General features: G+C 39.2%; 1 protein-coding gene across 1 annotated transcript in view; it reads left to right on the top strand.

Moving 5' to 3' along the window:
* Positions 1-965: 965 nt before the first annotated feature.
* Positions 966-24,683, top strand: part of Dnajc1 (DnaJ heat shock protein family (Hsp40) member C1) — a 170,938-nt gene continuing 147,220 nt past the window's right edge. Inside the window, exon 1 of the mRNA XM_038335270.2 lies at positions 966-1,482. Coding sequence (XP_038191198.1) covers positions 1,273-1,482 — 210 coding nt within the window. The 5' untranslated portion in view covers positions 966-1,272. The remainder of the gene's footprint in view (positions 1,483-24,683) is intronic.

Raw genomic sequence — 24,683 nt, forward strand, 5'->3', positions numbered from 1 at the left:
AAAAAATAGATGTTTGGTAATACATTTTGTTGTTGACATTATTTTGACGCTACACATATTGAATAAGCAAACGTTGGCTTTAATTTAGGGACTTGGTAAATATGCGAGTCTTGAGTGCTGGGATTAAAAGCATATGCCACCAATGCCCGGCTAAGATGAGGGTCTTAAAAAAAAAAACAACTCATTTCTTAATGTACACCTGCACACATGTGCCTGTGGAATCCAGAAGAGGGTGCTGGATCCCCTGGAGCTGGAGTTACAGGTGGTTGTGAGCCACCCCAACACAGGTACTGACTGGGAACAGAACTTTGCAAGATCAAGAAGCGGTTTTCGTGACCGAGTCAACTCTAATCCCAAAATTAGTTTTACTAAAAGGAGGTATACAAACTTAAGATTTAAAAAAAATCTTAAATTTTATTTACGTGTTTGCTTACTTGAATTTATGTATATTTGTGTGCGGGACCCTGCAAAGGCCAGAAGAGGGCTATAGATCTCCAGAAGTGGAGATTTATTTGCATGACATATACCCGCCAATCTTAACTCATAATCAGAAGTACAATTTTTTTCTTGGTTAAATTCCTTTTTTGTTTTTCTCTCCAAATACTCTGGAGTGGATCTGTGTGTTTTAGTCATTGGTTCAATTCATCCCATCTTTACTGATCAAGTAATAAAATGCACGGGAGCAGAAGCCCTAATCAATACATCGATCTTGGAATATACATTTAATGGTCAATACTTGGGAGGGCAAGATGGAAAGCACCGGGAGCAAACTGGAGGTCTGTAATTGTCCACGTCTCTTAGCTAGACCAGAAACACGTGCAGTTACTACACGCGCCAGCCACGGAAAGGCTGATAGAAGGGCAGGGATCCAGAGCGCCCGGCGTTCCTACTTCCGGCCCCGGCCCCGCCCCGCAGTTGCTAGGAGACGTGATGTCACCGGAAGCGAGGCCTGGGATAGGCTGAGGCCTGGGGAAGCCTCTCCCACACGGTAGCCTGGGTGCCGGCGCTTGCTTGCCAGCTGTTCCTAGGCCCAGGGCGAGGAGCTGGGAAGGGAGACGGGGGTGCGACCGGTCACCGCTCGGGCAGGCCCGGCCTGTCGTCCTCTCCGCGTCTGCTGCTGCTCCCGTCGGCGGGCAGCCTGGCTAGCAGCTTCCGGGCGGCCGCCCGCGCTCCTGACTGATAGGCGCCGTCCCCACAACCCGCGCCCCGCGCCACGTCCCCGTTCTCGGCCGGCGCACGGCGTGGCTGCCCCCGACCTCGGAGCCCTGCGCGATGTGGGTTCCAGATTTCGGCCCCGCGCGGCTTCCCCAACGTCTGTGCCCCGGGCCGCTGTCGTCGTCCGTTTCTCCGCTGTGGCCGTTGCTGCTCTTGCTGCTGGCGGCCGTGGGGCCGGTGCGCGCCTGGGAGAGCGGAGACCTGGAGTTGTTGGACTTGGTGGAGGAGGTGCAGCTCAACTTCTACGAGTTCCTCGGGGTGCAGCAGGTAAGCGCGCGGGCCGCCGGGCCAGACCTCGTCGCTCAGCCCGGTCCACTTGACAGCCAGCGCTTTCCCAGTCCCTCACCCTCGCACCAACTTCGGAACTTCTGGTCTCAGTGCCAGACTGGACGGTGCCACCAGCCTGGGAGTGCCCATACCTTGGCTTTGGCTTTCTGGAGACCGCCCTTTCCCCACCCCCAAAGACTGCTGGAGGTAGAAGAAAGAGAGGTGTGGGTAGACCATTTTTACACTGACTCCCTCTCAAGTGTGACACAGTAACTATGTGTCACCCCAAATTGCCATCTTCCCACTAAAACGTATTTTTACTTCATCTGCCTCCCTCCCTCGTTTTATTTATTTATTTTTTTCTGGGAAGAGAGAATGCGTTTTCCCCAGCGTCTGTTAGCAGTTTTGCCTTTTCCCTCCTCACTGTATTTCGTAATCGTTATAGTCTGCTACTTAGTATTCGTGTTCCATTTAGAAATCTGGAAAAATCTGTAGCCTCCTCTCCTCAGAGGAGAATCTGTGAAGCCTTCAGGGCTTGAGGTATTTAGGGTGCTGTTGGGAGAGGAGCCCACGATAGTCTGTGTATCAGTCTTTGCCTCTCTATGCCTAGCTGTTCTGGTTTTAGCTTGGATCCTTAATTTGTGATTGAGTGAGTTATCCAGGATTTACCTGAAACAGTGAACAGAAAAAAATAGATATGCCACTTCATGATTATGGAATGAAAGACAGAATTTCCCAAGATCTGATTGTGTGAAGTTCTTCACACAAAATGTAACTTGTGGAACTTTAAAAAAAGAAAAAGGCACACTTAACAGGATTAGCTAGGAAACAGACCTTTTCCTACAGGCTATGAAATAGTAAGTTTTCAAAGGAAGTTAAAGTGAGCTATTTAATAGAAATTTAACTTTCAGTCATTGCATTTTGATTTTATGATTGTCTATAAAATTATTGAGTATAAAATTGCCATGGAACTGAACTTAACAGTTCTCATTTTTTTTGTATGAGTTCTAAATATTTCACATCTTAGATTCTCCCCCCCCCCCCCCCCCCCCCCCAAGACAGTTTCTCTGTGTAACAGCCAGGCTCTCCTGGAACTCACGCTGTAGACCATGCTTGTAGAAGGAGCTGCAGGGCTGCGTCCCGCCACCCGGCTAGCTTTACACCCGAAATAATTACACAGAGACTGTATTCTTTTAAACACTGCCTGGCCCATTAGTTTCAGCCTCTTACTGGCTAATTAACCCATATTTAGTAATCCATGTAGCACCACGAGGTGGTCGCTTACCAGGAGAGATCTTAACCTGTGTCCATCCCGGAGAGGCGACTCACTATGGCGACTGCCTGAAGCGTCTCCCCAACTCTGCTTCCTTTCTCCCACAATTCTGTTCTGTCTACTCCGCCTACCTAATTTTCTGTCCTATTAAAGGGCTGAGGCAGTTTCTTTATTAACGAATGAAATCAACACAAACAGAGGACTCTCCCACATCGTTTCCCCTTTTTCTGTTTAAACAAAAAAAGAAGGCTTTAACTTTAACATAGCAAAATTACATATAACAAAACAGTTATCAAGCAAGAATTACAGTTACAATATTTAGATTTATTTTATCTTTTATCATAACTAAGGAAAGCTATAACTATTTATTCTTCAGTTCCATCAAAGACTCCAGAAGGATATAATATTACCTAAGTAAACAAATATGCAACTTTCAAACTCTAGAAATGACAGAGACAATTCGCTGCCTGGACAGTCACCCAAAGTTCCTTTGTACCGTTGGGGCATCCATCTTCGGCCTTCAGGCCCATAGTATCCAGCGACATTTCCATTAAGCAGGAAATTTCAAAGGCAGTTCAGTCATTTTCTGCTGTGTCCTGAAGAATGTCTCGCAGACTCTTTCACGAATCAGGAACCCCAAAAGACCATCTCACCTTTAGGCAAGTTCAGCAGTCCTCTCTCTGCGGGTTCTTTGTGTCCAGTTTATGCAACAGTCCAGGCAAACAGAAAAAGGGGAAATGATGGAGGAGTGTCTATGTGTTAATTTCATCGGTTAATAAAGAAACTGCCCTTTAATAGGACAGAAAATTAGGTAGGTGGAGTAGACAACAGAATTGTGGGAGAAAGAAAGCTGAGTCGGGCAGATGCTTCAGGCAGTCGCCATAGACAGTGGCCATGCCTCTCCTCTCGGAGATGGATGCAAGTTAAGATCTCTCCTGGTAAGCGACCACCTTGTGGTGCTACACAGATTACTAAATATGGGTTAAAGGAAGATGTGAGAATTAACCAATGAGAGGCTGAAACTAATGGGCCAGGCAATGTTTAAATGAATACAGTTTCCGTGTAATTATTTCGGGTGTAAAGCTAGCCGGGTGGTGGGACGCAGCCCCCGCTGCTCCATCAACACATGCTGGCCTTGAATTCAGAGATTCACCTGTCTTTTCATCCCAAGGGCCCCCGGCCAACATCTCAAATTCTTAAACACAAATAAATGGTTTTGTGGTAACTAAAGTTACCTGGTACCACTACCTGCTCACAGAGAAAAAAATATGCCTAATTTTCAAAGTAAATGATAATGTGGTGTATGTAACAGTAATTAGTGAAAATATAAGTTTGAACTTTGTTTTTAGTTTTATTTTTTGTTTTGCTTTGTTTTTGTTTTTCCATACAGGTTTTCCCTGTGTATTCCTGGCTGTCTTATAACTCAGAGATCCTCTTGCCTCTGCATCCTCTGCTTAATTGCTGCTTAATCTGTTCATATCTGCTGGAATTAAAGACCAGTGCCACCACCACCAGGCTGGGTTTCTGGGTTTTGGTTTTTGAGACAGAATCATGTAGCTCAGGCAATGCTCTAAACCTTTATTCTCCAGCCTCAGGCTTGTCTTGAGTGTTGAGATTATAGGCTTTTTTCCCACCACATCAAGCCAGAAGATTCATTTTACTTTTTAATTTTTTTTTATGTGACAGAATCAAGAAACTTTAATAAAGACCTTCAAGTTTACCGTAAATGGGTTTAGGACTTATCAAGCCATTGTAAAAGAAAACACTTGTCAATATTTGAAATATGAAAATGCCTTAAGCATATAATCTCCCTGGCTTATTTCCCTACTGCTGACATCACAGGAGTGTACTATCCTCCCGTCTCAAAGTTGTGCTTTTTATTTTGAATTTTTTTTTACTGCTAACAATTATTTTTTTTGCTTTCTTTTTTTAATATGGTTTATTTTTTTATATTTAAAAATTTCCATCTCCTCCCCTCCTCTTTCCCATTCCCTCCCCTCCCCTCCACCCATACCCCCCTCCTTCCCTCTCCAGGCCAAGGAGCCATCGGGGTCCCTACTCTATGTTAAGACCAAGGTCTTCCCAACTCCCCCCAGGTCCAGGAAGGTGATCAACCAAGCTGAGAAGGCTCCCACAGAGCCCGTCCATGCAGAAGAATCAAAGCCCAGTGCCATTGTCCTTGGCTTCTCAGTCAGCCTCCACCGTCAGTCACATTCAGAGAGTCTGGTTTGGTCTCATGTTCCATCAGTCCCATTCCAACTGGAGTTGGTGATCTCCCGTTAGTTCTGTCCCACCGTCTCAGTGGGTGAACTCACCCCTCACGGTCCTGACTTTCTTTCTCATGTTCTCCCTCCTTCTGCTCCTCATCAGGACCTTGGGAGCTCAGTCCAGTGCTCCAATGTGGTGCTCAGTCATTTTCTTCATCTATCGCCAGGTGGAGGTTCTATGGTGATATACAAGAAATTCATCAGTATGGCTATAGGAACTGGCCTTTTCAGGCTCCCTCTCCTCAGCTGCCCAAGGAACTAGCTGGGGGCGTCTCCCTGGAAACCCGGGAACCCGTCTAGGGTCAAGTCTCTTGGCAACCCTCAGATGGCTCCCTTAATTAAGATATATGCTTCCCTGCTCCTATATCCACCCTTCCTGTATCCCAAGCATCCCATTCCTCTGAGCTCCCCCCATTCTCCCCTTCACGCTTTTCTCTCCCCATCTTCCCTTGGCCCCGTCTCGCCCCACCCTCAAGTTCCCAATTTTTGCCCGGCAATCATGTCTACTTCCAATATCCAGGAGGATTACTATATGTTTTTCTTTGGGTTCACCTTCTTATTATCTTCTCAAAGATCCCGAATTATAGGCTCGATGTCCTTTAATTATGGCTAGAAACCGATTATGAGTGAGTACATCCCATGTTCATCTTTTTGGGTGTGGGTTACCTCACTCAGAATAGTGTTTTCTATTTCCATCCATTTGCATGCAAAATTCAAGATGTCACTGTTTTTTACCACTGAGTAGTATTCTAACATGTATATATTCCACAGTTTCTTCATCCATTCTTCCACTGAAGGGCATCTAGGTTGTTTCCAGGATCTGGCTATTACAAATAATGCTGCTATGAACATAGTTGAGCAAATGCTTTTGTAGTATGATTGGGCATCTCTTGGGTAAATTCCCAAGAGTGGAATTACTGGGTCCTGGGGTAGGTTGATCCTGAATTTCCTGAGAAACCGCCACACTGCTTTCCAAAGTGGTTGCACAGTGTGCATTCCCACCAGCAATGGATGAGTGTACCCCTTACCCCACAACCTCTCCAGCAAAGGTTATCATTGGTGTTTTTGATTTTAGTCAATCTGACTGGTGTAAGATGGTATCTCAAAGTTGTTTTGATTTGCATTTCCCTGATAGCTAAGGGGGTTGAGCATGACCTTAAATGTCTTTTGGCCATGTGAACTTCTTCTGTTGAGAATTCTCTGTTCAGTTCAGCGCCCCATTTTTTAATTGGGTTAATTAGCATTTTAAAGTCTAGTCTCTTGAGTTCCTTATATATTTTAGAGATCAGACCTTTGTCAGTTGCAGGGTTAGTGAAGATCATTTCCCAGTCAGTAGGCTGCCTTTGTGTCTTAGTGACAATGTCCTTTGCTTTACAGAAGCTGCTCAGCTTCAGGAGGTCCCATTTATTCAATGTTGCCCTTAATGTCTGTGCAGCTGGGGTTATACGTAGGAAACGGTCTCCTGTGCCCATTTGTTGTAGAGTACTTCCCACTTTCTCCTCTATCAAGCTCAGTGTGTTCAGATTAATATTGAGGTCTTTAATCCATTTGGACTTGAGTTTTGTGCATGGTGATAGATATGGATCTACTTTCATTCTTCTTCAGGTTGACATCCAGTTATACCAGCACCATTTGTTGAAGATGCCCTCTTTCTTCCATTGTGTACTTTTGGCTCCTTTATCAAAAATCAGGTGTTCATAGGTTTGTGGTTTAAGATCCGGGTCTTCGATTCGATTCCATTGGTCATCTTCTCTGTTTTTATGCCAATACCAAGCTGTTTTCAATACTGTAGCTCTGTAATAGAGTTTGAAGTCAGGGATGGTAATGTCTCCAGAAGTTCCTTTATTGTATAAGATTGTTTTGGCTATCCTGGGTTTCTTGTTTTTCCATATAAAGTTGATTAATGTCCTCTCAAGATCTGTGAAGAATTTTGATGGGACCTTGATGGGGATTGCATTGAATCTATAGATTGCTTTTGGTAGAATTGCCATTTTTACTATGTTGATCCTCCCAATCCACGAGCAAGGGAGATCCTTCCATTTTCTGGTATCCTCTTCAATTTCTTTCTTCAAAGACTTTAAAGTTCTTGTCAAATAAATCCTTCACTTCCTTGGTTAGAGTTACTCCCAGATATCTTATGCTATTTGTGGCTATTGTGAAAGGTGATACTTCTCTGATTTCCCTCTCTGCTTCCTTATCCTTTGTGTATAGGAGGGCAACTGATTTTTTTTGGAGTTGATCTTGTATCCTGCCACGTTACTGAAGGAGTTTATCAGCTGTAGGAGTTCTTTGGTGGAGTTTTTGGGGTCGCTTAGGTACACTATCATATCATCTGCAAATAACAAAAGTTTAACTTCTTCCTTTCCAATTCGAATCCCCTTGATTCCCTTATGTTGTCTTATTGCTATTGCTAGAACTTCAGGCACTATATTGAAGAGATAAGGAAAGAGTGGACAGCCTTGTCGTGTTCCTGAATTTAGTGGGATGGCCTTGAGTTTCTCTCCATTTAATTTGATGTTAGCTGTCGGCTTGCTGTAAATAGCCTTTATTATATTTAGGAATGCCCTTGTATCCCTAATCTCTCCAAGACCTTTATCATAAAGGGGTGCTGAATTTTGTCAAATGCTTTTTTCAGCATCTAATGAGATGACCATATGGTTTTTTTCCTTCAGTTTATTTATATGATGGATTATATGGATAGATTTTCGTATGTTGAACCAGCCCTGCATCTCTGGGATGAAGCCTACTTGATCGTAGTGGATAATTTTTCTAATGTGTTCTTGGATTCGGTTTGCCAGTATTTTATTGAGAATTTTTGCGTCAATGTTCATGAGTGAGATTGGCCTGTAATTCTCTTTCTTGGTTGAGTCTTTGTGTGGTTTAGGTATCAGGGTAACTGTAGCTTCATAAAAGGAATTTGGCAGTGACTCTTGTGTTTCTATATTATGAAATACCTTAAGGAGTATAGGTATTAGGTCTTCTTGGAAGTTCTGGTAGAATTCCACATTGAAACCATCTGACTTTTTAATTTTTTTAAAAAAATAATTTAGGTATAACAGGAAATAATTCCTTTTATATATTTTCCATTTATTTGTTCGTTTTTTATTTTATTTACTTATTTAAGTTACTTAGCCCCTTATTCCCACCCCCAAGGTTTCTCACTGTGCTGTACTGGGTTGGGGAACTTACTGGGTAGACTGGGCTAGCCTCAAACTCACAGATATTCATCCACCTGCCTCAAGGACTACTGGAATTGAAGGCACGTGCCACTCCATCTGGCCTAGTCCCTTTCATTTCAGTGTGTGTGTACCTATCTCTGTTAATGTACTTAAACCTTTCTTTTTGTAGTCTCACATCACAATGCTGCTCTAAGTTTTTTTGTTTGTTTGTTTGTTTGTTTTAATGTTTATGAGTGTTTTGCCTGCATGTGTGTCTGTGTACCACATTTGTGTCTGGTGCTCTCAGAGGCCAGAATAGGGCATCTGATCCCTGGGACTGGAATTACGGACAGTTGTGGGATGCCATGTGGCTGTTGGGAGCCCAACATGGGGCCTTTGAAAGAACAGCTAGTGCTCTTAACTACTGAGCAGTCTCTCTAACACCAGGAGTAATCAATATCACATGTATGTATGTATGTATGTATACATGCAAGTATGCATGGCAAACATGGAAATCAGAGGACAGCTCTGGGGAGTTGGTGTTCTCTTTCCATGAGGGTCCCAGGGATTAAATTTAGCCAAGCTTGACAGCAGATATTTTTAGCTACTGAGATATCTTGCTAGCTTAAGACTCACTTTAATATTGAGAATACTTGTTTGAGTAGTCAGTAAGATTGGTTAAATTCTGTAGCTAATGAAGAGTTTTATATATAACTGTGCTGGCTAGTATTTTTTCAACTTGACACAAGCTAGAGCCCTCTGTAAAGAGAGAATCTCAATTGAGAAAATGTCTGGATCAGATTGGTCTGTGGGCAGGTCTGTAGGCAAGTCTTTGGGAGCATGTTCCTGACTAAATGATTGATATGGGAGGGCCGAGCCCACTGTTTGTGGTACCACTCTTGGGCAGGTGGTCCTGAGTTATAGAAAAAGCAAAGTGAGGAAGCCAGTAAACAGCATGTCTGCATAGTCTCTGCTCCATTTCCTGCCTTGACTTCTTTTAAAGATGGACTGTGGCTTGGAAAAGTAAGCCAAAAAAACCCTTTCCTTCCTTAAGTTTATTTTACCAGTGGTCTACCTCAGCAACCAAAAGCAAAGTAGGTCAATAGCCAATAAAGAAAATCTTGACGGTACTTTTGAATTGTTTATAAAAATTAAGCTTCCTTAAGAGAATACAGAGGCAGGCAGTGGTGGCACACGCCTTTAGTCCCAGTACTTGGGAGGCAGAGGCTGGCGGATCTCTGAGTTTGAGGCCAGCCTGGTCTACAAAGTGAGTTCCTGAACGGCCAGAACCATTACACAGAGAAACCCTGTCCCAAAACAAAACAAAACAAAACAACAACAACAACCCGCCAAAACCAAAACCCACAAAAATCCAAAAACAGAGAGAGAGAGAAGAGAAGGAATACCGAGACTTCAGCAGTAGTGATTTCAAACTTGGATTATCTGTTGGCTGGAAAGATGGCTCAACAGTTAAGATTACTTACTATTTTTGCAAAGGAATGGAGTTCTGTTCCTAGTACCTGTGTTTTTCGGCTCACAACTGTCTGTAATTTATTTGTAGGGGATCTGACAACCTGTTATGGATTCTGTGGGTACTGTAATCATATGTACAAATCTATACACATACACATATTTTAAAAAGATTATCTAATCTAGCATTATCTGTGCACTGTTGTGGCTTGTGATCTCATGCTGTGAATTAGTATGAACAACTAGAGACCTTAACTTTGTAAAGAAAGATGGGATAATACGTATAGATAATTGAAAAAATTTGGTAAAATTTGGAAAGAATCCAGAAAATTATTTTAATCTGTATTTCTGTGTTTAGCTCTATCAAAGTAGAAAAGAAAGCTAAAAGAAACTTTATTCTATTGACACAGAAAAATAGATTGGACAATTCTTTGCTTTGAATCTTAACTTTCTTGGAAGACTTTCCAGGGGTGAGATAGTTGGTAGATATAAACTTAACCTGTTTAAAGTTTAAAGTTTAATTCAAGCAAGAGCCAAACAATCTTTTGTTGACTCATAGATGCTGGGAACAGAACAGTAGAAAGACTACTGTTCATTCAGCGGAGATTTATTTGGTGTTTAGCATAAAACTTTTAGCCTCGTTTAAATTAATAGTTTAGTGGGGTAAGTACACAAATAGTAAAAAGTAGCAGATGGACAGAGAAATTAGAAGACATAAGTCATTAATTCCATTCATAAGGATTCTGCCCTTATAACCTATCAATTGTCAGATATTCTAGGTCTTAGTACTTACCACTGTTGGGATTGGTTTTCAACATACTAATTTTAGAAGGACTCGATTATATTTTATTATATTATTGTATTATTAATATATAAATAATTAAATTATTTCATATATTATGCAATATATTTATGTATTAAAATTAATAATAATTGCATTGATATATCAGTAATATACAAAGTATATTATGATATATGATTAATATATGATTATATATATAACTCAGATTATAGCATAATGGAGGAACATTCAGCATGGTTGACAATCAAGCATGGTGGGCAAGCAGTCAAGGAAGAAAGTAAGTACACAGGCCTCGACAGAAGTTTGTTGAGTGTTTGAAGGAGTAGCAAAGCATCCAGTATGGCTGGAGCAGAGTGATGGAGAACAGTAATAGGAGATACGATCCAAGTCGTAAGTGGTAAGGACAGATTATACAGGTACTTACAGGCCATTGTAAGGACTTTGACTTTTATTTATAATTACGTTAGGGAGTGGATATTGACTAGATGTAAACTAAACATTGTCATGTCTTTGTGTTAAGAATAGTTTATAAGGCATTAGTTACTTAGAGAAATAATGGTAATGTAGAATGAAGCATAGGCCTGGGTGGTAGCAGTGAGATTAGTATAAAGTGATCAGATTCTGGATTTAATTTGATCATATGCTGACAATGTTTCACTCAGATGGTATGCCAGCTAATTGATTGTTTGTTTTCCCAAACTTGAATAGACTTAAGTCATCTGAAAAGAAGGACCTTCATTTGAGAAAATGCATCTACCAAACTAGCCTGTATGCAAATCTTTGGTACATTTTCTTGATAAATGATTAACACAAGAGGCTCAGCCTACTGTGGGTGGTGCCACTCCTGGGCAGGTGGTATTGGGTTGTTTAAGGAAGCAGGCTGAGTAAGCCATAGGAAGAAAGACACTAAGCAGTGTTCCTCCACAGCCTCTGCTTCAGTTCCAACTTCTCTTCATAATGGAATATAAGCTTTAAACACACACTTTCCTCCCTAAATTGCTTTTGGTCATGGTCTTTATCACAACAATAGGAAAGCAAACTACAACAGCTGGTTTAACAGAAGAGAGATTGAAGACAGTTCTAGAGATTAAGGAGGCAGTTGAACTTAACTGAATTGTAGAAGCCTGGATGAGGACTCTGGTTGGTTTTTGGTCACACTAAATTTGCCATTTCTGTTAAACACAGTAGGGCTGGCATGTAGGTATTTAATCTGGAGTTTAGACAGAAAATTTTGGTCTAGATATGAACTAGTTCTTCGTACTTAGAAGGTAACTTGAAACCACATAACTGGATGAGTTCACCCAAAAGAATGAATCTAAAAGACAAAGAAAGAGGTCTGGGAACTAAGCCAGAGAGATGGTGATCAGAGAGATGAAGAACTAGTGGGGTACATAGGAAAGGACCAACCAAAGAAAGGGGATGTCTTCCAAGTCAAGTAGAGGAAATGTCTCAGAGAGGAGGAACTAATCAGATGAGTAAAATGATGAAGATTAAATAAGACGGGCTCTGAAATAAGGGCCCTGAAACTGGCCGGACTTAACACTTTAGGTCATTGGTTACCTCAACAAGACCTATTTCAGTGAACTGGTGGGTTCAGGAGAGAAGACAGAAAAAAATTGGGCAACAGAAATTCGATCACACCTTTTGTCTTTTCAGTTCTTTCCTAAGCTGTATAGTTGCAATTACATGGCTTTTTAGGCAGCTTTAAGAGTTACCTTATTTTTTTTTAGAAAGGTAGATTGTATAGATACCTGTTAGACACTTCAGTATATACTGAATGAAATAATCATATAAATATTACAACAAAAAGTAAATTACAATTCCCCAAACAAGTATTTTCTTGATAGTTTTTACTCAACAATAGGTTATACTTATTTAATGGCTTTTTAAGGCCCTAATAGAACAAAGGACTATCTGTGTATTTCAAGATGTTCTAGAAATTTAGGAAGGGACTTCAGAAGTCTTTGGTAGAGGGTGAGTTTAGATGGCATATCAGTAGTTCAGCTCCTTCTTAGAATGCTTTTTAATTGTTCATAGGGCACTCCAATATGACTATTGCATCTTTCCAGAGAAGAGTAAGGCTGGAAAGTTGAACACAGTGCAGGGAGGAGAACATGCTGTTGAAGATCTTAAGTTAAGATCTTAAGTCTAACTTAAATTCTAGATCTTTACATACTATTTGTATTTCATTGGACGGCTCCTTGGACTCCCTTATTTATCATGGAATCAGTGACAGCTCTAGTTTTCCCCTTCCTTTCATTTTTGTGATTATCTTGTGGAACATGACTTCCCTTATACAACAACATTTTTGTAGAGTATTCCAGCTAAGAATACATCGTTTTTACTTTAAAAATCTGCAAATATTCTCTAATAGCTTCATTAGTAATAAGTGTGCCATATATTCTCTTTGTGCCTAGCTTGTGTCCTCTATTTTCTGGATGAGAAAGAAGAATTATTTATTGGCCTTCTTAAACCCTAACACGGCTTTTATTTTAAAAGATGAAGGTGCCTTTCATAGTTTACTGGTGAATCTGCATTGTAGTTCTCAGTTATATCTAATTATTTGTTTTGTGAAATCCAGTGCTCTTGTGATGCCAGTATATAGTTCAATCTTTAAGCATTTATTTCCTTGTAAATTTGTTGTGTAATTAGTCTCCTCCTTTTTATTATGATCTTAAATTATTTCTTAATTTGGAGAAAGGGAGATATGCAAATTCTAATATGGTAGATCATCCTCCAACCATATTTCTCATGTTGGCATATTGTGTATAGACTTAGAGATGGATAAATACCTGTCCAATTACATACAGCTTTGAATCAGATTTGATTATTAGAGTTAGTTTGTTTTTCTTGTGTACAAAAAAGGTTTAGTGTAGCTTAGTGAGAATTGCTTAAGCACATTTTATAGAGAAAGGCAAGTTTGTTGTGAAAATTTTGCCACATAAAAATCTCGAGCTGATAGAACAGAAACTTCTGGTGTTTGGAATCTTTTCAGTACCAATCAGTAGAACACTCAGCTATCTTACCTTTTACTTCCATAGACAATATTTTACATTGAATTGGGAAAGTAGAATTGGCGTTTGTGGGCCCAATTACTGATAGAGGTCTATTCTGACATCTTGTTGAATAGGTCAGCACCTTACCTAGTGGCTAGTGTGGCCGATTTTAAAATCGTACTTTTCTCATGGTTTAGAGTAAAGTAGATTATAGGATGGAAGTAAGAGTAGGTATTTGGTTTGACAGTTAGTGAGAGGAGAGTATTTGTGGCAGTTAAAAGTAACAAGTACTTTTATAAGATGCCTGTTACCAATCTTAAAGTGGGTTCTCAGATTTGTTAGAATTTCTATCAGTGAAGGAATCATTGTGTGAATCATTACTATAATACTTTATAAGTATTTCCTAAGACAGGTATTATTGGGCATATTTGCGTGGTGATGATGCCAGTGAATTTTGTATACAAAAAAAGGCTGCTCTAAAGCCTTTCCTGAGTCGTGTGAACAGATAAAGGAATGGAGCTAGAGTGAAGGGAGACTTCTAATTGTGGAAAGTAGGACCTTGGACCCTGTTATAACAAAGCTGTAGTCAATGTACCTTGCAGAAATCAATATTTATTGTCAGTAAAGCATTTAATTGTGAAAAGTGAGTCCTATACAAATGAATTAAAATATTTTCACTGTTTTTTGAATAACATTATATCTCACTTTAAGTGCAGAATATCTGTGTTTTATGGTATTTACACTTTCTGGTGGAGATGGGGGTCTGACCATGAGGACTTAAATTAGAAATTTAATCTAGAATTTGTGTTTTCTTCTTTATCTTATTGGATACTAAATTAAGTAAAGTTAGCATCCATTTACTTTTTCAATAAGTATTCCTGTTTACCACCCCCAGTAACTGGGATCTCATATGTGATCAGATTATTGCAAAAGCAAGGGCAAGCTGCATTCTGCACTTTGCTTATAAAATGTGCATAAAACAGTATGCTTCATTATTAAATGGGTACCTATTCTAATAGTTGCTAGTACAGCAGTAGCCAGTAGGCTGAGTGCAGTCAGGAATCGAATTTGAGTTGTTTAATTTTAAACTGAGTTTGATGAAGAATAAAATCAAGGGCATACGGTACTCAAATGCGACTGAGAACAAAAGAATTCTACAAGGTAGTAATTTCTTTAGTTAAACAAATTCAGGAATGCATATAACTCCTGATTATAAAAAGCACAAGAATTTTAAAAAGCTATGTGGTATTATCTGTGAGGTGTATTGTGCACATTAATTAAGTTGAGACCAGAAGGAAGAACATCACCATTGCCATTTACTGGACCATAGAGAAGTACGAGGGTTTAAAGGTATGCTGGCTAAAAAAGATAGAAACTTATTTCTAGCCAGTGCTTTAGAACTTGATTACTACCACTGAAAAAAGTAAGGTTTGAGAGGGTATTCCATGATTATTTGCATTTGTATATTACCAAGAAACCTCTGAATTTTAGAAATTTAGAAATTGCTAATTTTATCAGCAGTTATTTTTTAGTGATCACACTTTTATTGAAAAGATAAGCATTAGTTGGGCTGTGGTGGTACATGCCTTTAATCCCAGCACTCAGGAGGCAAAGACAGGCATATTTCTGAATTCCAGAGGCAGCCTAGTCTACAAAAAAAGTTCCAGGACTACACAGAGAAGCCCTGCCTCAAAAAACTAAACAAATCAATATTACTATTTATTTAGGGTATGGTGGCACACACCTATAATTCCAGTACTTGGGAAACAGAAATAGGAGAATTCCTTCAAATTTAGGACCAACATGGTCTACACTGTTCCAAGCTGTCTAAGGCTGCATAATAAAACCCTGTTTCTGAAAGAAAAGTGATTACTATTTATTTATACTTATATTTTTTGGCTTTTAAGTGGTTTTTGTGTCAATAGTTGGTGGCTTGAGTTGATTTATGGGAGTTAAGGGACAGTAAGAATAATGTAGGTAAGTGAGGAATTGTGACTTTGCTTGTAGTTAATTATATCTACATTATTTTTGTATGGATCTTTTATCTACACTAAGGCTTGAGATTGTGATTTTATTTGCAGCTGGTTATATCTTATTTTTTTATGGCTCTTTTAACCACAGTGGAAGTAGTCTTCCTGTTTTAAGTAAAGCGTATTACTTTAAAGATTTGATGATGTGCATGCGACTATGATGTTGTAATTTTCATAGTAATTCTGGGGAATTAATGTGACTTTTGATATCAGACTGTTAGATGTATTTTACCTTTAATTTAGGTTGATCTTGTGAAAAGCTTCAGCTTTCAACAGTGCTGACATTTTTTTTTAAAAAAGAAATTAGCAAAACTTATCATTTTGAATTGCCTTTAAAGCCTATAGTACAGAATTCTTCACATTATCTTTAAGTTGATTTGACTTTTTGCAATAGTTAATAGTCATTTGGAGTTAAATTTGGTTATGAACTTAAGTTGGCAAGCTCTGAAAAAATAGTTTATGTTGATGGAGAGCTCTGAATGTAGAACAAGTACTCTACCAGCAAGATGTGCCCTCAGCCCCTTGTCAATTTATTTTCAAGGCAGGTGTGGTAGCCCACACCTGTAATTCCAGCAATTAGGATTGTCAGTTCAAAACCAGCCTGCCTTACCTGGAAAGGTCAAGGCCATCTTGAGCTGAACCAAAACTTCATCTCAAAAAAGGGAAATAATCAGCTGCACCCAGTGGTAGAGTACTTGTCTAGCATGTGCAAGGCCTTATAAGGCAAAAGAATGTATTGGAGTAACTAACCTTTGGGGAAAAGTATGAAAAAAAATGTATAACTACAAATATTAAAAATAATGGAGTAATATCTCCATCTTGTGGTCTTTTTCGGATATTGCCATTAAAAAATGTTGCGGGGTTGTATTTTCACAACTGTAGGCATAAGTAAGAATACAGTGTAAGACAGGTAAAAATAAGAGTCAGGGATTTCCTGCATATTCTGCAGGAACCTTAAACTGGGCTTCCCATGAATTCATGGAATATGAGTGTACTGAGATAGTGCTTGTATTGAGGTAGTGAGTGCTATCTGCCCTCAGGCTACCCTACATATTTACTTAGTGTGTCTTACATTACACATGAGCCTGCTGGGAACACCTTGGTATATGTGTAGTTCTGGCAGCATAAAAAGTCTGCTTCAAATTAGGCTTATCAAAACTTTTTATAAGCTAAAGAGCCTCATTTGACTGTCCTAAAAATAAAAAGCATTAACATGAGCCTGGGAATCAAGCCAAAGGAAGAGCCAAAGATTTTACGTCAATGTTATTCAGTTTCTTATATTTTTGGTTGTAAGCCCAGCCTTTAATGGCTGAGCCATCTCTCCAGCTGTTATTCAGTTTCTTGATTATTTATCTTTGCAGAATGCTGACTAAATGTTAATCAATCTGCAGTAACTCAGAGGAATACAATTCAACCACATATAAGGAATTTATGCACTTAATTTTTGGAAAAAAATTGTGTGTATACTGAGTATGTGCAGACTTTGTCATTTCTTAAGTGAAACAATATAACAACTATCTATATGGTATTTGTATTGTGTACAATATTATAATTCGTTTCAAAATGATTTAACTATTTTTTAAGATTTATTTGTATTCTGTGTGTAATGAGTGTTTTTTAGGCTTGTATGTCTGGGTATTGCATGTGTGCTTGGTATCTGTGGAGACCAGAAGAGGGTGTGAGATCCTCTGGGATGAAGAGTTGTAACTGGTTGTGAACTGCTGTGTGGATGCTGAGAGCAAAAGCCAGGTCTCCTGTGAGAGCAGTCAGTGCTCTTCAGAGCCGAGTGCTGTCTTCAGCCTTCTAGAGAAAGGGTGAAGTATATGGGGAAAAAGCATGTTGTGTAAATAACACTTCATTTCATGTAAAGTACTTGAGCACCCCTAGATTCTGAAGATCTCCAGGGGTCCTGGAACCAATATGAAAGACTCTTTGTGTTCTACTGATCCATTTTCTTTTACTGTATGAATAGACAAATGAGTTTGTAGCATATAAAATATACAGATTTTGAGTAATCTAAAGTAATGTTTTATGCACTAGGAGAGAAAAATATTCTACTTACAAATCTTGCATAGTGGACCCTCCCTATTTCTGACAAATGGTAGAGAATAGTACTTTGTGACAGATACCACCAACAGATGTAATTTAGAAAAAAAAAGATATAAACATGAAATTAACTTTAGTAGTATATTTAATTTAAATCTATATATCAAAAATATTCAACATTTTGGGTTTTATTTGTAGCTCTATGGATTGAATCCAAGCTCTTGCACATACATGCTAGGTAAGTATTCTACTACTTAGACAACCTCCCTTCGCAAACACACATCTTTTGAAATAGAGTTTTGCTATGCAGCTCAGGCTGGCCTTTATCTTACCATTGAAGTCATGCTAACTTTGAACTGGTGATTCTGAGTCCTGAGATTATAGGTATGGGCCACCATGGTTCTAGCTTTAGCAACACACACACACACACACACACACACACACACACAGCTTTATTTACAAGATATTTCAGAGTTTAGCATTTTGTATTAGATTTTAAAATATGATGTATATTTTACATTTATACTTCCAGCACACCTTCTTTCTGATACTAAATTTTATTGAAAATACTTTATCTGTGTTGTGATTTCTTAAGATGTACAGGTGATAATGCAAACCACAAACTCAAATTGTTCTAAGCATATTTGAAGTTTGAGTAGAGTGCTGTTAAATTTAAATACAAATTAAAACTAAAATTTTAGTTTCTCAGTTCTAACACATTTCAAATGCTTACCTGTGGATAGTGGATAACACATGCTAGATAACATAGCCTTTGAGAATTGCAATTTCTGTGTGTTTAGATATTGTTAAACATTTTGGGTAGATTACTAGTTAACAAGTTTGTAGTTTCCTTTTTTTTTTACTGTGTGTGTGTGCACGTGTGCGCGTCTGTCTGTCTGTCTGTCTGTCTGTCTGTCTACCATGTGCTTGGAAGTCAGAGGACAGCTTTGAGGAATGGGTTCTCTCCTTCCACCATGTGGTTCTAGGGATTGAACACAAGTTGTCAGGCTTGAGCAGGTGCCTTTTACCTGCTGAGCCATCTCACCAGCCCTAGTGTGAAGGAAGTTTTGTTTGCTTCTTTTAGGATTGTTCTATTTATGTTTGACATCATCTTCCTAATTTAGTTATTTGTACATTTTTGTGCATGCTTTGTTCTCTAAAAGTTTGGTTGGTATAATTTGTGCTGTTCTTCTAGGAACAATGGTTATCTGAACTTCTATGAACAGACCTATTTAATTAGGGTGATTTTAAGTAATGTTTCATTTAAATTGATCATTTGCTTTTGCTTTCTCACCTGTTATATTTTATGATTCTGTAATTTTTTGTATTCTTTGAGTATGTGTGTGATTGTGTGTGTGTGGTGGGGGAAGCGTTCGTGACTATGTGTGTGTAGGGTGCATGTGCATGTGGAGGGCAGAGGTTGATGTAGAGCGTCTTCCACAATCACTGTCTAGCCTATCCACAGAAGCAGAGACCTTCAGTTGAACTTAGAGTTTGCAGACTTGACCAGTCTAGCTAGCCAGCTTGCTGTAGGGATCCCCTGTGTCTCCCTCCCAAGTGCTGGGATTACAAGCAAGCAACCACATCTGCCCTGGCATTTATACAAGTGATAGGATGCAAACTGTAGTCCTCATGCCCATGTGGCACATACTTTACCCCTTGAGCATCTTCCAGCCCTCATTCTGTGTACCAAGAATTACCAGGGTTTATACTTTGAAATTTTAACTTATTTATTCTATTGCTCAACCAATCTTATACATTGGGTAGCTATTAAATATGCACTATATTCCCTGTTGTCACTTATTTTGATTATTAAAATGTCCTTAAATGTATGTTTTCGAAGGAGATGTCTGGATGTAGTTAATTTTGTGCCAGTCTTTTAGCTCTTTGCAATATCAGTGAGCAGTTCTATGGCCATTCTGATGTAGTGGTTGCCTGTGCCATCTCTTTGTATCTCCCAATGAGTACTGCTTTCCTCTGCTCTGCATTAGTAATCACTCATTCTTTCCTTACCTTTTATAATTTCATAAGCAGTCAATGAAAAGAAGCGTATCTTAATCAGACACTTTTTACATCTACCTAGCTACTGTTGTTTCAAAACCTCATACAAGAAAGAAATTACACAAGAGTCTGAGATGTTAAAGGTGCTTTAATGGAGGGCTGTACACTCATTGGTATATGGACAGCACAAATTGGACTCAGTGGAAGCTAGCTAGCTAGATATTTGGGAGGGGGCATAGGGACTAGATCTAGAGAGTTAGGGAAAATAATAGGGATAAATATGATTAAAATACATTGTATGTATGTATGTAATTCTCAAATAATTAATGCATTCTCAAAAATTATGTTTAAAATACTTCAGTTTGGGGGAAAACCAAGGACAAAACCAATTTAAGCATCTGACACTAGAATTCCGAGGTTGGAAAAGATCTCACCAGTATCTATACTATTGTAGAGGAATCTTCTGTAGCACACCCAAGATGGATGGTTATACATATAGCCTGCTTGATTACGTCTAAAAGGATTAGGAGACAATTTGCAATTTGCAATTTTTCTTTTTAAAATTGTTTTTATTGAGCTATATATTTTTCTCCACTCCCCTCCTTTTCTTTTCTTTTTTTTTTTTTTTGGTTTTTCGAGACAGGGTTTCTCTGCAGCTTTTTTAGAGCCTGTCCTGGAACTAGCTCTTGTAGACCAGGCTGGCCTCGAACTCACAGAGATCCGCCTGCCTCTGCCTCCCGAGTGCTGGGATTAAAGGCTTGTGCCACCACCGCCCGGCTTCCCCTCCTTTTCTTTTCCCTCCCATTCTGCCCTCTCCCATGGTCCCCATGCTCCCAATTTACTGAGATCTTATCTTTAGATCCATGTAGATTATAAATTAGATTCATGTATGTCTCGCTAAGGTCCTCATTGTCTAGGTTCTCTGGGATTGTGAACTGTAGGCTGGTTTTTCTTTTATTTATGTCTAAAAGCCACTTATGAGTGAGTACACATGGTATTTGTCTTTCTGAGTCAGGGTTACCTCACTTAATATGAGGTTTTCTAGATCCATCCAATTGCATGCAAATTTCAAGATGTTATTTTTTTCTGCTGTGTAGTACTCCATTGTGTAAATGTACCACATTTTCCTTATTCATTTTTTGGTTGAGGGGCATTTAGGTTGTTTCCAGGTTCTGCCTATGACAAACAATGCTGCTATGAACATAGTTGAGCACATGTTCTTGTGGTATGATTAAGCATTCTTTGGGTATATATCCAAAAGTGGTATTGCTGGGTCTTGAGGTAGGTTGTTTCCTAATTTTCTGAGAAATTACCATAATGATATCCAAAGTGGCTATACCAGTTTGTACTCCCACCAGCAATGGAGGAGTGTAAGTTCCCTTTACCCCACATCCTCTCCAGCATAAGCTGTCATCAGTGTTTTTGATCTTGGCCATTCTTACAGGTGTAAGATGGAATCTCAGAGTTGTTTTGATTTGCATTTCTCTCATGTCTAAGGATGTTGAGCACTTTCTTAAGTGTTTTTCAACCATTTAGATTTCTCTGTTGAGAGTTCTGTACCCCATTTTTTAATGGATTATTTATTCTTTTGATGACCAATTTCCCAAGTTCTTTGTTTGTTTTGGAGATCAACCCTCCAATGTCCAGTGTGGGGTTGGTGAAGATCTTTTCCCATTCTGTATTTTGTCTTGTTGGCCATGTCTTTTGCTTTACAGAAGCTTCTCAGTTTCAGGAGGTCCTGCTTATTAATTGTTTCTCTCAGTGTCTGTGCTACTGGGGTTATATTTAGGAAGTGGTCTCCTGTGCTGATGTGTTCAAGAACCTCTCTTCTATGAGGTTCAGTGTGGTTGGTTTTATGTAGAGGTCTTTGATCCATTTGGACTAGAATTTTGTGCATGGCAATAGATATGGATCTATTTTCATTCTTCTAAATGTTGATACACAGCTATGCCAGCACCACTTGTTGAATATGCTTTCTTTTTTTCCATTTGATATTTTTTGCTTCTTTGTCAAAAATCGGGTGTTTGTAGGTGTGTGGATTGATATCTGGATCTTTGATTTGGTTCCATTGGTCCTCTTGTCTGTTTTTATGCCAATACCGGGTTTTTTTTCAGTACTGTAGCTCTGTAGTAGAGTTTGAAGTCAGGGATTATGCTGCCTCCAGACGTTTCTTTATTGTACAGGATTGTTTTGGCTATCCTGAGTTTATAGCTTTTCCATATAAAGTTGAGTATTGTTTTTTTGAGGTCTGGCTCCGGCCTGCTCCCTTGGAGGTCACTAATTTGCTTCCAGTCCTGTAAAGGTCTCTGGCTCAGGCCTGCTTCCTCAGTGGTGACACCCTTATACCTGCTCCTGTGGATCTGGACCTGATCCAGTGGAGTTGGCTGGCTCAGGCCTGCTCTAGCAGAGGTCTCTGGCTCAGGCCTGCTCCCTTGCTGGTCACTCCCTTGTACCTGCTCCTGTGGAGGTTGCTGCCTCGGGTATGCTCAGGCCTGCTCCTGTGGAGGTCCATGGCTTGGACCCTGTCCCTCAGAGGTCTCTGGCTTGGGACTGTTCCCTCAGAGGTCCCTGACTTGAGCCCGGTCCTGCAGAGGTCTCTGGTTTGGGCCCATAAGTTTATTCTTATGCAAAGGTCAAAGTATAATTCTTATTGTACTTAAAACTTCATTCACCACCTTCTTTTGGTGCACTGATGAATATCAGTTTTTCTGTGATACATTATAAAATACATAGGAAAACTTGATTTTTCTACATAGTAGATAATGTCATTAAAGAAAAAAGAATAAGAATACAAGCAGTTGTGAGAGGTCACTTGTTTTCATCCTCGAGAGAAGACCCCAACTACTATACTAGGCATAGTTTGGGGTTACTGTAAGTAATTCCTGGGACTCGTCAACAATAGGAAATTTCTGGAAGTTAGAAAAATAAGATGATTTCAAGTTTACCACTTTTGATAATATGGACCATGGAAGGAACTTAATTAGGAATAATCTCAGAAACTGTTAAAGGCTTTAGAAGTGGAGCCCAATGTACAGATATGTAGGTTGTGCAACTGCTTTAAACAGACTGCTATGCTATAGACAGTTAGAGACTTTGGGATTGCTGTGCAGATCTGAACATAAGTTTAGACTGAAGTAAGTAATTTCTGTTGATAAGTAAAATGTAATAATTAAGTAGGTAGAATTTTAATTGGCAAACTTTTCATTCTCAGGCTCATCTTGAGTGGAAGTTTCCTGTCTGTTCACTTCCACGTGGCTTTATAGTTGCTTTTACTTCTTTTCCTAAGACACTAAGAGAAGAAATAGTTCATATGTAAGCAGCTTAGGGATCCTTCCTGAGCTTATATTGAGACCTCTCTACATCCAAACACCAAGCCTATAGGCCCCTTGGTACAGTGCTCTATGATGAGAGCTTGTCTCAACTAAAAAATATAAAGTTACACATGAGCTTGCATTGTATTTTGATTGGTTTATTGGAGGAATGGACAAATTATGGCATGCTCATTTTAGACCTAGTTTGGAACATTAGACTCTAAAGTAGGGGAGTGGTTTCCCAAAGTGACCAGGGTTACAAAACTACTTAATTAAAGAAGAAAATTATAGGACTTTTGTTCAATTATCTTTTATAACTTTTATAAATTCTCTCCCTTCCCCTCTTTTCTTCCCTTTCTGTTTTGTCTACAGTCTTGCTATGTGGTTTGGCACTCATCCTCTACTTCCTAATTTCTGACATCATAGGTATATACCACCATGACTTGTTTTATGTTTTCTAATATGTCACATCTTAGTATAAAATAAAACATAAATTAATGAGCAAATAGGTATTCAAAAGTCAAATATGAAGATCACAATCATTACACTGTATTCTTACCTACTTTTCAAATGCTACTTACTCAAGAACAGAACTGCAGTATCAGCTGGCAGCCCCACCATTGAGTACACAGCCACAAGACAGCTAAATTAGTATGTCCAAAAGAGACCTGTGTTTTTATTGCAACATTGTTCACAATGCCCGAGATATGGAAGCGGTCTATACTGGATGAGTGGATGAAGCCAATGCAGAATAAAATATTTTTCAGCAACAATAACAACAACAAAAAGAAAGTCTGTCATTTGCAACAATCTAGACAGAACTGTTGTAGGACATTATGTTAAGTAAACCAGCCACAGAAACAAAGAAATGTGTTCGGAAACTACAGACTAATCTCAAAATAAAGAATAGAATAATGGATACCAGAGTCGAGAGACAAAATAGGAGAAAAGAAATGGAGAAGCAATAGATAGCAAGCATAGTATGCAGTTGGATAGGTGTAATAATTTCTCATGTTCTGTAGTATAGTATTATAAGTATAGCCGATAATAATTGATTTCAAAATAGCTAATAGGAAGGAATTTGAATATTCATAGCACATGGGGATAGCCTATGAATTAGGTGGTAGATCTGCCTTGATCCACATTACCACACATTATCACACACACACACACACACACACACACACACATATATATTGAAATCCCCTGCTAGTTCTATACATAGCTACAGTTATAACCTGTCAATTAAAAATGTGCTAAAATCATTTAAAAAATGGTAGCCAGACTCAGTGGCAGAGCCTCTAATCCCAGCTACTTGGGAGGCTACAACAAATTAAAAGCCCTGCCTAGATCGTAGAGTGAATTCAGGACCAACCTTGGTAACTTAGTGTGATCTATCTCAGGAAATAAAAAGAAGGCTGAGGATGTAGCTGAGAGATAGAACATTTTCCCAATGTGCTTGAGGCCCTATATTACAAAAACAAATAGAAAACAAATGCTATTTATTCTTAAAATCTCACTCCAAACTTAATCCCATTATAGAATTTTCTCTATTGCCTATTCTTCTGTGGGGGAGAAGTCATTTGTTTGTTTATTTTTTGAGATAAGGTTTCTCTGTGTACCTCTGGCTGTCCTGGAACTCACTCTGTAGACCAGGCTGGCCTCAAAATCACTGTGATCTGCCTTCCTCTGACTCCCAGATGCTGGGATTAAAGGCATATGCCACCACTGCCTGGCTCTATTGCCTATTCTTCTAATCAGCTATGACCACTCTCAAATCCATGGCAATTTTTTTGGTGGGTGTGATAAAGATACTGGAAATGAAACCCAGGGCTTTAGATATGCTG

Source organism: Arvicola amphibius, chromosome 6, assembly GCF_903992535.2.
Source record: "Arvicola amphibius chromosome 6, mArvAmp1.2, whole genome shotgun sequence".
NCBI classification, from domain to species: Eukaryota; Metazoa; Chordata; class Mammalia; order Rodentia; family Cricetidae; genus Arvicola; species Arvicola amphibius.